Genomic DNA, 17639 nt, shown 5'->3' on the forward strand with positions numbered 1-17639 from the left:
CCCGTGTTTCCAGGCTAAATTGTTTGCTTTTCATACCTTAAGTTACTAGGTTATAATGCTTGATTTCATACATAAAGATTCTATAGTCCTTGCTAGATAGTTATAGTCCTTGCTTTCATACCCAAAGTTTCCAGGTTATAGTGTTCTCTTTCATACCCAAAGTTTCCAGGTTATAGTGCTTGATTTCATATCCAAAGTTTCCATGATATAGTGCTTGCTTTCATACCCAAAGTTTCCAGGTTATAGTGCTTGCTTTCATACCCAAAGTTTCAAGGTTATAGTGCTCACTTTTATACCCGTGTTTCCAGGCTATAGTGCTTGATTTCATATCCAAAGTTTCCAGGTTATAATGCTTGATTTCATACATAAAGATTCTATAGTCCTTGCTAGATAGTTATAGTCCTTGCTTTCATACCCAAAGTTTCCAGGTTGATGTGCTCACCTTAATGCCCATAACATTTTGGTTCCATCATGAAAATAACATATTCGAATTCAGTGATAATTTGTTATAGGACCTGGAACAGTGGGGGGAGAGAACGAAGCTTCACTCTCCCTTCCCCCACCCCCCCCCTTGGCCCTAGAACGCCAATTCAATTTATTCTTAGTGTAAAGGGACTTTTCGACCACCCTGTAGTTATACTAATGTGACAAGGTATGAACAAATAAAACATTTTAAGTCTTTAGAGCATCTTTATTCAAATAGTTTAGTTAAATTGAAAAATTAAGAAGATATTTAAATGAAGTTTTTGCAGACTATTACATGTGGTGTGTAAAAAATATTGCAAAAAGTGTCATTGATGAAAAATTCCAACATTTTTGTCAACATTCTTGAATCAAAACAATACCGATACATGGAACTGCAATAGTAAATTTCCTAGTTCTTAAAGTAGGTACCTAAATATCAACCAATGGTATATTATTTTTCAGAGTGTTGTAGAATCTTAAGACTAACATGAAGAATAATTCATTTTGTTCAAATAATAACAATATTTTTACATATATTTAATCAGCCACATGTACTAAAAATAAAAATAGAAGTTAAATAAATCTGAAAGAAATATTTTTTACACCCCACACCTAAAAAACCAAATGCAATGCTACAAACAGCTACACCATTAGATATGTGATTGTCGTTTTATATACAGAAACATTATGTACATATAGGAAGTATTGTAAAAAGTGTATGTACATAAGAATTTCAACGAACATAAATATCTAAGGTATCAACCGATCTTTAACAATGACATTACTTTAGAGTTAACAGAATATTAAAGTTCGGAAACTTTTGATACTTCTACCAGTCTTAGGACCTGATATTTCAATAATTAGAATAATTGTATTTTATCCTTTTGTAAAGAGTAGGTATCCACTTATTGGGATTTAACTGTGTACAATTTATTGGTTACAAAGTAATAACCAACAAAAGCCCATTGAAAAGGTATATTCTTAGTAAAGATTCAATACTTTTAATACTTTTTAATACTTTTTCAATGAAAGGATACTTAGAGGAGGAGAATTATTTTCGTGTTTTCATAACTCTATGGTTAATGAATTTTGTCCAGTTACAAAAAGTAGCATTTATATTTAAGTTTTGATAGATTTAAAAGCTGAATCAAAATTAAATCCTACACTGACAAAAGTATCAAAAATTATATCCATAGACATTTAGCAAACTTAACATGAATGAATAACAATAAATTACAAGTAAAAAAATCAAGTTAATAAGATCGAGAAAAATTTATTGCTAATTCACATTTACAGTAATTATCAATAGTTTTGAATGTAATAGTCATATTTTACTGTGATAGTTTCCACTGAAGTTGATTTTTAATGATTAATATAAAATTCCATATAAATAAGAGAAAGAAAGTTATAGCCTACTAGGTTTAATGGAATTATTTTAGAACCCTGATGAAGTCAAAGGAAAAGTTTATGGTGAAAGTAAAATATAAGCATTTTAATCACAGATTGTAGGAATAGTGCCATATCTTTATGGCTACAAGAAGTTACATAGCTTTTAGTGGCGAGATTCCTCCAATTTAGGGAAAGATCTGGCTATGAGATATTTCCTTTCTCGCTTTAGAGATTAGAGACCTTAAGGTGTCTTCTAAACCTCAGAATCTCAGCATCGCCATTGCTAAAATCCATTAGTGATTGGGCAGATTAGAACTTGATACTTCACAGAAATCGCGTGGTCCAAACTATAACCAGCCGGGCCTGTTAATTGATGGCCACAAAATGGAAAGATTAATAAAAATTACATTAATGATGATAATTTAAAAATTTACAACACATTGAACTAAAGTAATTCTAGGTTTGAACTTTCAATAAGCAAACGAAATAAGACAAGCAACCAAAGTAAAAAATTTTTGACACATTACATTCCAAAACTGACACTCTTAAACCTGCAAACCCACAAAACAAAACTCCTACAACCACTATAAATAAATACAAATTACCGCGATCAATAAATCGATCAATTCCATATATGCAGCTTCAGAGGTTTAACCTGCTGAATCTCTCCAACGATGAAGTGAAGATAACAATATTACACAAACTAAACAAAACTACAATACAACCATCAAAGGATGTCTTTTATACTCAAAAAGCTATATGCAAATCGTTGATCAATAGACACAGACGCTAAAGTTAACGGCAGTCAAAATATACTCGATACATAGAACCATAGATGTAAAACTATAAATACTACAGTAACAAGAAGGACAATACACAAAATAAATAACACAAACTTTTGAAACCACTCTCAAAAAACAAACTCACGTAAGAGTTGGAAAGAAATTGACACAGATTAAAAACACAGCTTGATAATGACTAAGGCAGGTATTTACAGTGATAACTTTAACAAGTGGAAGATTCAACATATAATGCACATTTCAAAGATACTTAAATTGGCGATTCCCAAACCTATACTCTCGATCAAAAAATTATCCTGTTACTAGAAAATCATCCCAGCTTCATAAACTATTTTTAATTTGGCTTCTCCGTTGAGCTTGGGTTTTTTAGGTGCGGAAGCAGCGCATAGAGCAGAGAGCTGAGTATACTCTCCTGTTGTCTTAGGTAATTTAATTGTACTTCATTTTCCTAGAAGAAGAGCAGACTGTGCGAGCAGAATATCTCTTCTCTGCACTCCGCTCTTTGCAATTCCGCCCTCCCGCTTCTGCGCCAAGGAAAACCCAGCTTAACAGTTTTTTACAGCCACAACTGTCTAGGTATTGTTTGAGAATCACCTTTTGAAACAATTAATTACATAAGATTTACAAGCTATAAGGCTCTAAGTGGAATAAATCTAAAGGTTGACGCTAAGACATAAGGAACCCGATAGGAAAAGAAAGGCTTCATAGTCAGTTTTGCTACTGAACTTCTTTTGGAGAAAACTATTTTGAAATTATATAGAATTTTGGAAGATTTTCAATGTTTACTGAAAGTAAAAAAAAAAATCTATACATAAGCTGTATCGATTCTTATTGCAATAATTAATAAATGTTGCAATATAAAAATAATTCTTTCTACTACAGGAAAATTTTTTTGGATAAAAGTTATGTATAATAGAATTGAAATCATAATCTGGATCAAAAATCAAACTACATCAGTTTCAAAGCAATGGACATTTCTAAAACGAATCGAAACATTCAATAACAAATCCGACGTTTCCACCAATCTCGTTAAATAGCAAAGAGTAGTTTGACACAATACAATACTGTACAACAATACAATACGATAATCTTAAATTACAATACAGTATTGCTAGTTTCAATATTAATCGCTACTTAACCTATCTTCCACTTGGGTGCCGCGTGGTATTCACAGATTAAAACTATTTACCATAATTGAATTATGATTTCCTTTAATCAAAGAAAACAAATTCAATTGAATAATATTTTTACAAAAATAAACGTAAAGAACTTAGAGAACATTCAACATTACAGCGATACTTGCGACTACACCACGAATTCATGTTTCTTTTTTATTTTTTCATTTTATGATCTACGCTAACAAATACCTTATGAGCTGGTTTTGTTAATTTAATCTTGGGGCTGTTTGAGATATTTTTATTTCTTTATCATCAATGAATATGTTTAATATAATATTACCTATTAAATATACAATTCTTAACAAAATTGGTATTTTTTGTGTTAAAAAAATAACATTACCAAAAAATATATCCTCTGGACTGATTAGAAAACGCTAAATAGCTGATTTCTGCACTCCATTTTCAACTAATAAACACAAAAATGTAAGCACGTAGGTATGGTTTGTATGCAAAAGGTGGCAACAATGGTTGTAAAACTTGTAGATCAGCTGTTGCACTGGTATTGTTTACATTCGGAATGCGAAAATTGACTGTTATATAATTTAGCTTATAAACCGTTAAATTATAACAAAGAATAATTTATGTTTTTTTTTTCTAATAATTTTTATTGTGGAATCTAGTAGACAAATGATTCACATGACTGGTTTTATATCAATAATTTCTGAATCGTTGAGAAACTAACAAAACCAACTCACAAGCTTACTAACATATAGGTACAGTGATAAAATGCAGTCAAGGTAATGTACACTTTAGTTCTTTCATCGGAATAAGGGCAAATTGCTCAAAATGCTCACATAGAATTGGGAAAATGATAGTAAAATGTCAATGGTAAAAGATAATTTGAGCAAGAAGATTAATAATTTATTAAATTCCAGGCCAAGTTATAATACTTCAATGATTTTTATTTTTTTAAACCAAGCATACAAGAAAAATAAAGAGTTAAAACTAAATACTAAGAGTCCAAAATTGCAAACTTTTATTATTCTTTATAGTGCACAGTAAATTTGAACTGTACGATTTGTAGTAGACTTATTTTTGAGAATATTCCAAAAATCTCTTAATTATCATTAATCTTCCATCTATTAAAGCTTAAACCCCCTCCCCCTTTCAATATTTCTATTCTTTCACTTAACTCAGAAAGTAAATTAAGCACACTAATTGTTAAGACCATAGTCAAAAAAGCACATAAACCTTCTATTCTAAATTCAAGAATATAGTAAAATTAGTATGGACTTTTCATTTCTAAAAGGAAACTATTGGGTATTCCTAAATACACATAACTATAAAGGAAAATACATAATCTGTCTCCGGAAACATTTATATTTTGAACAATAAAAGTTTGCAGTTAATTTCAAGATCTTATATCCATCATACATAAGTTTAAGTTAATATAACAACTATCTGTAGAAGTTAGCGAAATATACACCATAAGTGCAAAAGGCCATAAGTTTAAATAGGTAGAAGACTATACATTTATTTCACAAACACCATCTGTTTGATTCTAGTTGAAATATATAATCTAAGTGTACAGCGATAAAAACAATCTATATATTTCAATTACTTACGTAATAAGTTACATCAATATAAAACATGTTGGTGTCTTCTTAGTACTTAAAATAGTTATAAATATATGGGTGTATCCGGTGGTCGAAGCCCGGCCCACCGCAACGGGTCCCATTGCGAAGCACGAGAAATATAAACACTTTAAATCAAAATGTTGTAAAAATACTGATAAATTTTCTTAGTTTAAAAGATCCCCAAAAATGTTTACTCCCTCACTACTTTCTCGACTAGGGAAATGTTTTAATTATTCAATTGACTTTATATACATAGTATTGTGGTGTTTTACTTAAAAAAAACTCTAAAACAGCTGAAAAATATTTTTTACTCTAAGCGTTTAGTGGTGTGATGTTAATTCTTTGTAAAGTCGTATTAATATTACATTCCGTAATTGAAGGAAAGCAAAAACTAATGAGAACAAGTATACTGCGGTGAAAAAGTTTACAGGTAAATTTCAAATGCGAGTTTCTTTTCTTAAGACAATGAAACACAAAAGCCACACTTACAGAACGTAACAATCTGAACAGCTGATAAGTTTACATCTGTACAGACCAGAGTAGTTCGTAGTAAGAATATCTTTTATACAGTTAATCTTGTATTAAAAATAGTGTCCATTAACATTAAAATACGATTATTTTCTCTAACCGCTAAACAGACCGAATGAACAATATTTAGAAAGTAGTAAGAAGGCATGAGTTGCTATTCTATTAGTTGATATGGCGAAGCAGGGAAGGATAATTGACTCTTCTCGGGGATTCTCCGGTTTTCAGACAACCGTTTCAACATCGTCTCCCGTAAGTTGAAAACTCTCCTGGCCTGCAAACAAGGTGTGAATTAATGTGGAGGAAAAAACATATGGTTCCATTATGTGTGGTAAGTGTTATATAATATGTTACTGACTAAGATCAGCTGTTTTATTAGCCAGAATCATTTGTTTGAAAGCCCAATAATAAAAAACAGCTGGGTCCAGTTTCGAGCCATCAAAAAACAAAAAAAATACTAACTTTTCACAGGATTGTTCCAGCAACCTTTTGATTGGTAGGCGAGCACTTTAACCACTCTATCCAGCCGGTATTTAGCTAGTTCAGACTAAGATTCCACAAGTTTTAAGGATTATCACACCATGGCTGACGCCATTCAGAAGTAATTCAACTTAACTTAAAGTTTTAGTTTCTAGTTTTACATCATGATCTTCACAATTTCTAAAAAAGGCACTGACAAATATCCTGATTTCGTTGAAATTAGCAGATAGCATTGGGGAGGTGAACTACCACTGGTAGTCTGGACATTTGTGTTAGCCAGCAGGAATCAAAGGTTGAAGAATAAGAATGAGGACTGTGTTATTTTTTTTTTGAAGTATCATCTAATAGTTACTGGATAATAAATGACATGGGTGAAAAAAAATTAATTTTCTAGAACCAAAGTCAAAATATTAAAACCATTTATGATTGGAAATGTTATCTTTGACTGGTCTCAATCAGTCAGTTGGCCAGCTGTGGTTTTTGCACAGTAGCTCAGATAAATTCAAGATAGATGGGTTGCACTTAATCGAATGGCCAATGAATGAATGAATGAATGAATGCATTATATTTTTATTCCAAATCCAAGTAGTATAAATGACAAAAATGTACAAAAAGCCAACATGGGCCACATGGGACTTTAAAACTTTAAATTTAAAATTTAAAAAGATGAAGGTTGTGAAAACTTGTTTCCTTTGTAGTCTTCTTTGTGAAGTCTAGGTTCTTACCAAAAACATTCCTTTGGAAATGAACATTTCCAAACCCATTTCTGCACTTTACCTAATCTCCCTCTTTGCATTGGGGCCATTACCTCCGGTCATCTGGTGATGAATGTCAGCTTTGATTATGTTGTCTGCAGTCAATAAACGTATCACCGACCTTATCTCACATGTGTCATGAGATTCAATCATTTTAAAGCATATGTTTAAAATATTCATAAAATTTTTTCAAACACACATCGAAGCGTACACTTTAGCTACAGAGCTGCAAAATGTGTCATTCTGTTCACAATGATGCCAGTAAGTGGGAAAGAGCCTCATTGTGGTGTGCATATGAACCATGGAGCTAACTTCAAAACGGCCCTTACTTAAAAAATGACCCTTGTATTAAGAGATTTGAATTATTTGTATTTAGATAGCAAGGAAACAGCTGTATTGAAAACAACATAACAGTTAAATCTTAAAATTCATACGATACGGCAGCTTAAAGATAACAAGGAAAACAGTAAAGGAAGAAGGATTTTGCTATATCCTACTTTCAACACACATTACTCCTCTATGTTATAAAATTTAAAATATCAAATGGTTTAAGTCATAAGTAAAGTTATAGATTTAGTTGTGTAAAATGCATGCATCCTAAACTGAAATTATTGGAATCTACCCAAATTCTTATATTCCATTGAAAAGGTATATTGCCTATCTGCTGATTCTAGAGGCTTTTTATTTACGTTTTAACCTCTGTAAATTTAAGTATATAAAGTCATCCTGAATTTATGAATAAAAACTCAAATCAGTAAACAGACAAAACAGCATTCCCACTCACATTGAAAGCGTAACGAATTGCTTAGCAAACTGACAAAATTATTTACATTTGTGAATAATTATTCAAAACATTTCACATTTCTGAAAATAACAGCTTTGAAACTTACCCTAATTATATCCTTAAAGGGAATAGTATTCCGTACCTTTGAATATTTCATAGTTTTTCCATATTTATCTGGATTTTTTAGTTTTCCTTTTAAGTTTTCTATTAACTTGGTTTTGGAGCATCCCCAGCCTATTTACGGTATAATTGATCACATTTTCTGCGCTTAGTTCTGTACACACAAGACAAAGAGGTTTCTAACAGGCATAGTACTCAATAATACCGTAAAACTAATCATGTAAAAAATGCATGGAAAAAAGGAGTTGAAGATTTTTAAAGAAATTGATTATGTTATCCTCTAAAAGCAAACATGAACAATTACCAAGTAATGTGAGAAAAAAGCACTTCAATGATCAAAGGTGTCTAAAAAATTTGTATTCATAAAGAATTGATAGAGACTTTTCTAGCCTGTGTTCAGAAAAAATTAGGGGGAAGAAACAACAAGTATTGAATTAGAAAGTCTTTTCCTTACATTAGAGAAGCACGCTTAAGACTAATACCAAAATTAGCAAATCTCAAAGACCAAATCCCAAACCAATGCCGAAATTATATTGTATGTATGATTCTAGACAGGATGTTTGCTAGTACTGATCTGTCAGAGATTATCTCAAAGCATTTGTTCCTAGCATTGAGCAATGCAGTTTTAGATGCCGCTAAAGACACATAGATTCCAGGGGAAACATTTCACATCTTGACTTTATAGTAGCTCGGTTTATGGCTAGGAGGCTACGATTGTAAAATATAAATAGGAGCTTACAAGTCTTGGAGTTTAGTTGACTCAAGTAATTGTTTTGAAAACACGCCTATCAAGAATTTTAAAAATCCACTCAAAGACTTCTTGTTTAAAAAATACTTGCTGCTAGCATTTTATTGCTGGAATGGTCTCCGTGTTGAAAAAAAAATAAATAAATAATGTTGTGCTACTTGTGTAGCTATCAGAACAATCCATTTAAGTGTAATTCAACTGCAGCTGTTGGTGCTGCATTAAATGGAGGACATTTTCAGGTTAGAATGTCAGCTATTCAAAAATCCTTCACAGAATAGTTTCAATCAAAATAACACAAAGTATATGTTTTCTTTTGTCGTTCCTTGTGATTTTAATTTAAAACCGATGATGACCTGAACATGTGCTTAATTTTCTGCAACACAAAACAGCTGTCTAACAGAAACACGTGTAAAATACACCTTTGTGAAATTTTTTTCTGAAAAACTAAGTAGGCCTACACCTTAGATACTTGTTTTAAGGCCTCTTGTTACTTCAAACCTGTTCTCTGAATAGATTGCAACTACTCGTGCAAATTTTAATGACCAAGAAAAACATCTTGAGACTTTAAACTTTTTCTTTTGCAATATTTAAATACATACTCTCCAGGTAGGCAGCTAAGTCCTGGTCGTCTGCTTGTACCGCTAGCTGTCGTGGGGTGGCACCGGACCGGTCTTGCATGGTGAGACTGGCGCCGCCGGCCACCAACATACAACATATGCTGCGCCGCTTGGTCTGAGCTGCTTTATGCAGAGCTGTCTGACCCCTGGAAAAATTTGTTGGTTAACACTAACAAAAAAAATGTAAATCTTCCTGCTGGATACATTTAGAGGCTTATAAATGCATGGTTACTATTTTAGATATATTGGTAAAATATTGACAAGTATGAAACATTAAGTGTGGTGCAATTGAAATAAACCCAATCAACATTTTTAATTGTACATTTCAAAAGACCTTAACCAAAACTAGACAAGTATTGGTTTCAAAATCCCCACAATATTTCTAGTTATTAAAAAGTAGTTAGTTGCTATCATTTTTTTAAATCAACATTTTTCTGCTATTGGGCTACAGAAATTGGTTATTAAACAGAAAAATCATCAAAATTTAATGACACATCTTAACTTATAGATTTCAGTGGATCTTAAACTAAAATTTAACAATTGATTTTAAAATCCTAACTATATTTCCAATTGTTAACTGTTATTTTTGCTTTTCCTTACTTGTCGTTGTCCGCCATGTTGAGTATGGATGCAGGCGCACAGGCTATGAGGTACTTGACTATATCCTTGTGGCCGTACTTAGCACCATGGTGAAGAGCTGTCTGACCACTCGCGTCAATAGACAACAGCGAGAAACCTTGACCGTGGAGGTCCTTCAGCTAAGAGCAGGAAAAAAGCATAATAAGATTCAATCGATAATTTAGTGAGAACTATAAATAAAGACATGTTAATTAATAGTAGGTCTTGTTATCTGAAAATTAGTTTTATTTTCTCCCCCTATACATAGTATCATTAACTATTATTGATAGTCAGAGATAGTACACAGTGTAACCATCAATTAGTAACCACATACCAAATTTCATCACATCCCACCACAGGTGTGGCCTTTATAGCTCTATAAACATTCACACACAGATACAATCACACACACATCCACTCATACATTCACTTCTATAACGACTTTATTTGGATTCAGGGGGACCAAAAACGGATATATCCACCTGATTTATATGAAGGTACTAATTCATATGTCAAGATTTTTTTGCATTTTTTGGAAGTTTTTTTTTTTAACTGTGATTTTAAAAACGGCCCAAACGATGTAGATAAAAATTTAGTATTACAGTCCTTCAAACTCTAAACAAAATGGTACAACCCCCAATTGCTGCAATAATTACAGTACGGTTCAACATTTATTGAAACTGTTGTTATTTTCTGTATAAATATCATAGATTCTCACACGCTTCCATGCGTATGAGGTTGTTAAAAAGTTAATGGTAGAAGTTTTTTGTCAAATTTCTGATATCGTTTATTTTTTGTTATCTTGCTAACTTAATCTCATAATTTAAATAAGTATTATATTTCTTAGTTATAATATGGAAATGACCTACCATTTTTAAATCCCCATTTTTGGCTGCTCGTACGATCCCGTCTGATGTTTTTTCCAGAAGATTGCTGTGGAAAAAATGTTAGGTTAAAACACACAAACACACGAAAATCAAATAAAAACTTTACATGCTCCCAGTTTTGTTTTTCATGATTCGTTTACTATTTTATTAAAAATCTATGTAATTTTGAAGGTTATGTAGACTTATTGATCTTTTCCATTTTGAATGTGTAATTCAATTGCAAAACTCCCCTAGTTATGTTTTTTATTTCAGTTTATTTATGTTTATTCAGACATACATCTTTGTTTAAATTTAAATTTAAAATTTATTGATGGGAAAATTTTCTTAAAATATAAAATTACGAGGTATCTATGATAGTCATTTGTGGGGATAAAAACAGTTTTCTTTGATTTTATAACATTCCTATTTGTAAGAATGGCTGTTTTATTTTTATTTTTATTAAACTTTCATTAATTTTATGTTTATGCAAAGGGACAAGGGGGCCCAACATACAATTATTATATTAATGAAATTGTTGAGCAAAGTTATTCAACCAATGTGTGGTTTTGTAAAATGTAATTTGCTTTTAATGTATTATTTTTCTGTTAACTTTCTCTTTTTTGGTAGCCAAAAGCATTAATACGCATTGCACAATTCATATCCAAACACAATGTTAATATTTAGTGACACACCCAAAAGTTGCAATGAAAAGTGGTTTTGTTATTACTGTAATGATAATTTGTAATTATTGAGTGTTTTATTGATAGAGAATTGATGTGCTTGAATTTCAAGGTGCACAAAACAACCAGAATGTTCAGATATTATATTTATACAACTATTAACTTATTACAAAAAATCTACCTATGCTTTTTCACGAAGTGAAATAAAGTCTTTATTTCACATGCAACAACAGAAATTGAATGTTTGGTTTTCTAACAACCCCAGCAACATGTAGATAATATATATTCTTTCTAAATTTAATTTAATTAGTGGAAATATACATTTTCTACTATCAAAATCATGAAATATAAACTCATTGAAAATTAATCCACATAAATATTTAATTGACATAAAAATATTTTCTTCAAACGGAGACTATGCACATACAAAATATATTTAAAAAAAAGAATTTGAAAAATGATTGACTTTATTTAAATATTTCAACTACAGCATACCATATAAAAATGTTGCAATGCAATTTTTAACAGATCTTGAATCCCATAAAATTAGGCCTGACAATGTTAAATTTCATTAGACTATTTTCATGCGGTCTATATCTGAACATTCTTCAAAAATCATAAATAATGCTTTTTAAACACTTTTTAATGTGCATATTAGTTACTTTTATATGTTTTCAATAAGCAATTTATGCTTTAAACATTTCAAGCCACACTTTGTGCCAAAGTTTATGGATCAAATCCCCTACTTACAAGTGACTTACCGATAATTAAATAAACCTAGGCCAAACAAACGCTCTTGGACCTTGCTGTGCATGCAAAAACAAACAAACATTTAGCAAAATGCAAACATTCTGTTACAAAATATATCGTCCCATTAGCCATCATGCAGCAAGCATAGCAAACCTCAAGCGAAATGAACAGGAAGCAAACATACCATTGCGAGTAGCATAATGGACAGCACATGCTAGCAATATACAGAGAAAGTTATTTAATATGTACAGTATTTACAAATTAAATCAATTAACTAGTTTAATTTGTTACAACACATGAAGTCCTAACGTAAAAAGTCCTAAAGAGTAATAGCACATTTCTAAAGACTATTCTAACTAGCTGTTAGTAATATAATGTTTAATATTGGTATGACTCTAAAACTATTTCTAAAAACAGTTTAAAATTTCACTATAAACATATTTTATTTTATTTTTGTTCTAAAATAGTGGTAAAATATTAAAACTAAATTTACTAAAAATCTATAGCACAACAAGAAATTAATAAAATACAAATTTTTAAATGTATACAAAACTTCTGAAAATAATCAAAAAGACAACAAGTTTTGTATTTTTTAATGTTATACATGTACATTATGTATTGCAAGATCAGTCTATAGTAATTTATGAATATAAAAAGTTCTATGAACTACACTAATTGAAATTCAATAGGCCTTCAATAAAAATTACAAAAAGAATATTACTTGAAAAATCTCATGCTTTAGTTCAATCTATTCTGGGATTATTAACTATTATTGTTTAAATTTAGAAGCCTTTATAAAAATTCTGCAACATTAATTCAACAGAATTGAGTTAAAATGTGAAATTAAAAAAACTACTACACTTAATGTAATATCAGCCCCAAGGAAAACTTAATTTAATAATTAGGTAAACTTTTATTTTAATGAAAATGCATTTTGTTCAAAGTATATAAAATTATTATTATTTTTAATTATCATTCCATTTGGCTATGTGTTAATTGAGTTCAAAACTTTGTTAACTTTTTTTTATTGGTTGAATAAAAGACAAAATTTGTCTAAAAATTGTATAATACTATACAAAGTTTATTTACATAATTAATAGAACAATATTTACAATAAATATAATCTTCAATAAAACTATTGTAAATATGAATATCACAAAAGGTGTTAGGAATATAATCAGATAAATCTACATGGTTGTGTTTTGTAAATATATCTCTACATAAAACAGGAAATCAATTATTAACACTGTACAAAAAAGTTTTTATAGATTTAATGAAAATGATTTCTTGAACCATGGTAATAATGTTTTGGCAATCAAAAGGTCAGGGAAAGCTACTGAAAGTTTGGTGAAATTTGAGTTAACATTGCAAAAGTTTTCTTGGCTAAGTATTTGTATTGTATAATCTACTGACTACACTACAGAAATTTGATCTAAACTATTTTAGCCACCAGCTAAAAATTAATATAACATCTAATGTTGAGTCCTTGAAAGAGATAATTATTTTGCTTAGTATCCAACATATATAAAATAAATGTTTTAAGCCAACTGATATGCTTACTTTGATTTTCAACAATGAATTACTTATTTGAAACAATACACATTTTTACAATTTAATTCAACAAATATTGGTGTTACAGTTTGTCATGACAAAACATTTATATATATATATATCACATACCTACATTTTTATCGTGCTGATTTTAATTGGATTTATTTGATTTGATTTATCTTGCACATTAAACTTAAAATATGAAGTTAATAATTGAGCCTTTTGGCTTGAATTTAAACTTTAAAATAATTAGATTGTTAAAATAATGAATAAATAATATTGATACAACAAGTAAATGTTGTAAAAAAACTAATTTTATAAACCATCTATTTAAAAAAAAAGGTTTGAATAAATTGTGAGAATAAACTTAATACACTAAATTAGTTGAATAAAAAACATAAAACTTTTTTTAAATGAAATATAGTTTTTTCTTTCAAAGCAAACATAGGACCTAATTAAGGTCCTTTCATAGAGTTAACATTTTATTAATAATGGAACAGTAGTAACAGTATTGTAAATAAAAAATTATTAAATTATTTATAAAAAAAATAATAAATTATAAGGATTTTTATAATTTATATAACTAACGATATTTAAAGTTTTAAAAACTTATGATTGACAAAATTCCATTTTATCATTGATTAATCACCGTTATATATACTCAAACTCTGGCAAAATTTTAATTAGTAAAATATAGGCAAACATAAGTAGCGCAAAGTAATAAATCAATTTTAAATAAAATTGTGTTTGTTATTTGTTTCCTAAATCAAGTCAGAGATATAACTCAGAGATAAAACTATATTTCTATAAACAATGAGATTCCCATTTTTAGGTGCATTAAACCTTCAAACACAACTTGCTCTATACATAGGAGGAAATTCTTAAATTAAGTTATTACTGTATTAATAAAAACAATATAATTATTTAAATAAATAAATTATTCTGTATAAGTGTGTTGAATCCTACTATTGATTAACCTTTTTTGGTTAAAGAACAAGTGAGAAAAATGTGTATTGTAATAATTTGAATAATTTTATAAAGAGTGATTGGTGTAATGATTATGGAAAGGTTTTAAGAAAGGGAATGGAAGAATATTTAATTACTAATATTTTGAAAACTTCTAAAGATTATATAACATTTGCTATCCTAAAAAAATTGGATGAACTTAGAACAATATAATTTATCTTTTACAGAAATTAAATAAAATGTTTGTTTTAAATTTTAAAGCGCAGCAGCAACTATTCCTTTTCTTTCTGGTATATCTTTGGTTGCATTTTAATATTAAACATTTTGATAATTATATTGCAATCCAATTAACAAAAAATGTACTCTTATTATACAAGAGATGATATTTTCAATTTTTTTCAGAAGTTAACGATTTGTTGAAATAGCTTAAATGCTTAGGTTGTTCACTCTTGATAGGATTTTTTAAATTTAAAAACTTTTTAATAGTACCAGTAAAAAATATTACTCTCTTATATGCAATTTTAAAACACATTCAATGTTTTTCTTTAGGTAATACAAAACCAATAATTTTAAACTATTTAACCTATCTTAACAAAAACATTCTCATGAATCTTTAGCCATAACAAAATACAAATATTGTACATGCAAGTGGCCTTAAAAAGCCTAAATAATTTAACAAATTGTGATGGAAACAAACATCTAAAGCGACATTTAACATCAATACATTCATAAAATTCTGTATACAAAAATGTAAAAATGTAAAACATTTATAAAACATTATATTTCTCTATAGATAAAAATATAATTTAATTTTTGAAAAGGTAAATAAATTATTATTTATTTTAATTTTTGAACATATAAATATAATCATGTAATCATTTTACATTAACAATTCATTCAGAAGCCAACATTTATTACATCCATTTTAGTCAACGTAAGCTCACAAATAAACTCAAAATTGAAAAAAAAAATATTTAGGCCTATACATAGGCTAACATTTAATTAAGAATTAAATTTGCAAAATTGTATAAATAAATAAATTCAAATAAACAATAAATAATTATTGTAAATAGTTTATAATCACATAGATTATATGAAAAATTAAATAAATAAATTATAAAATATAAAATTAATTGAATTAACTTTTTCAATTAAATATTAATTATTTTTGTTATTATTATTTTATATAATTTATGATACTACTAAAAGCCTTACAAAGTGGTTAACAATTTATGGTTAGTCACTTCATTGATTTTGTTTAACTGTAGTAACAATGAAAACACAGTTAAAACTGTTGATTAAAAATCATCCTGCTATCAATTAATAAATTAATTTAAATTTAAACTTAAAACTCCTTTATTTAATGAAATTATGAAAATAATATCATAACTTCTGTTTGAAAAAATATAGTTATTATAATATATTTGTATTTGTTTATTTTAGAGCTGAATTTTGGTTAAAGCTAGAAATAATTATTACTTTAAACAGCTTTATTATTTTAAGACACAAAAGAATTTCTAATTTCAGTAAAAGTGTTCAAGAGAAATATTTAACCTTAAAATCCTCAAACAATTTTACTAATTTTCTAGTAAAATTTACTATAAATTTACACAATTTCGTTTTTTTAACAATTTAAATTTTTCTATTTACCATTTTTTTTATTTTTATTTTTTAAACGTTATCTAAAAAATTTTCTTAACCAATTTTCTTCATGGGTTTAAATTTATAAGCCAAGATAGAAATAACTTATGGAGGTTTTGTGTTCATCAACATTTTGGACAAATCGTACGTGACATACGAGACAAATATCAAGAAAGACAAAATATTGTAACTGTTTAAAATAATTAAGCATTTTAAAACTTTAAGATTTTTTATTTGTGAGCACACGTTACGCGGGCCGACACATAGCGTACCTAATGTAGTTGGTAGTTCCGGCGACGGGAGATCCGTCGATGGGGGGTTCCGGTGGTGGGGAGGGCGGAGGGCTTGACGGTGTCCCTAGTGCGGAGCTCGGCAGAGTCCCTAGGGCGGGGCTTGACGGGGGGCTCCGCGGGGGCCTCTGAGGTGGTGAAGATTCTAGCTCCAGATCTATCGGCCTCTTAGGCGATTCCTCACTCGGACTACATAGACCAATAGTCATAACTTTAAGAATCTCTGTGTCATGCAGATTCAAGCTCATGCATGTTAGTGATTTATTGATCTTCGCCAATTATTTGCTTCTACAGAACATAATTTCTTAAATTGGTCAAGGACACTTCAAGGAATTTATAATTTTTACTTCACTACATTTGACTCTCAATCACACCACACTTATGGAACTCAGGAGGATGTTCAATTACCTTGAAACTCTGGTTAACAAAAAAATCTTATTACAGTTCGGCCGCTTAGAAAGCGACCTCCTCCAACATTGGTTTAGCATTAGCGCGCAGGTCGTTTTCTAAGCGGCCGAACTATAGTCAAGTGGTTATAGTGATTGCCTTTAATTCTATAAGTCTCTTGTTCGATTCCAATGAAGATAAACTTTTTTTATATAAGAAATTATGCAGAAACAGATTTAGTCATAGGGGTTGTAAATACCCAAATCAAAACTTGAAACAGGACATTTTTATATTCAGAATCCAGATAATAATTCCTATACTATTTACTGTCATAAATACTGTTAAATGTTTGGGAGTACATGATTCATGAGAAAAAAAATAATTTCTAAATCTTTTCAAAACTCCAAATAGGAGACAAGAATTATGTTATACCCTCATGGTAAAAAACTATT

General features: G+C 29.4%; 1 protein-coding gene across 10 annotated transcripts in view; it reads right to left on the reverse strand.

The window, feature by feature from the left end:
- Positions 1-1126: 1126 nt before the first annotated feature.
- LOC128985492 (eye-specific diacylglycerol kinase-like) overlaps positions 1127-17639 on the reverse strand; it is a 319947-nt gene continuing 303434 nt past the window's right edge. For 4 of the 10 annotated variants that reach the window (XM_054405029.1, XM_054405026.1, XM_054405027.1 and 1 more), the window contains 7 exons: positions 16783-16989; positions 12364-12408; positions 10926-10989; positions 10039-10196; positions 9421-9584; positions 8096-8227; positions 1127-6208 (listed from right to left, as the gene is read on the reverse strand). In XM_054405029.1, coding sequence (XP_054261004.1) covers positions 8124-8227; positions 9421-9584; positions 10039-10196; positions 10926-10989; positions 12364-12408; positions 16783-16989 — 742 coding nt within the window. In that variant the 3' untranslated portion in view covers positions 1127-6208; positions 8096-8123. Of the gene's footprint in view, positions 6209-8059; positions 8228-9420; positions 9585-10038; positions 10197-10925; positions 10990-12363; positions 12409-16782; positions 16990-17639 lie in introns of all 10 variants that reach the window. The other 6 variants (XM_054405036.1, XM_054405031.1, XR_008490033.1 and 3 more) reach the window with 5 other exon arrangements.

Source organism: Macrosteles quadrilineatus, unplaced genomic scaffold (assembly GCF_028750875.1).
Source record: "Macrosteles quadrilineatus isolate MER2022 unplaced genomic scaffold, UCM_ALF_1.0 Scaffold_2__2_contigs__length_208266976, whole genome shotgun sequence".
Taxonomy (NCBI): Eukaryota; Metazoa; Arthropoda; class Insecta; order Hemiptera; family Cicadellidae; genus Macrosteles; species Macrosteles quadrilineatus.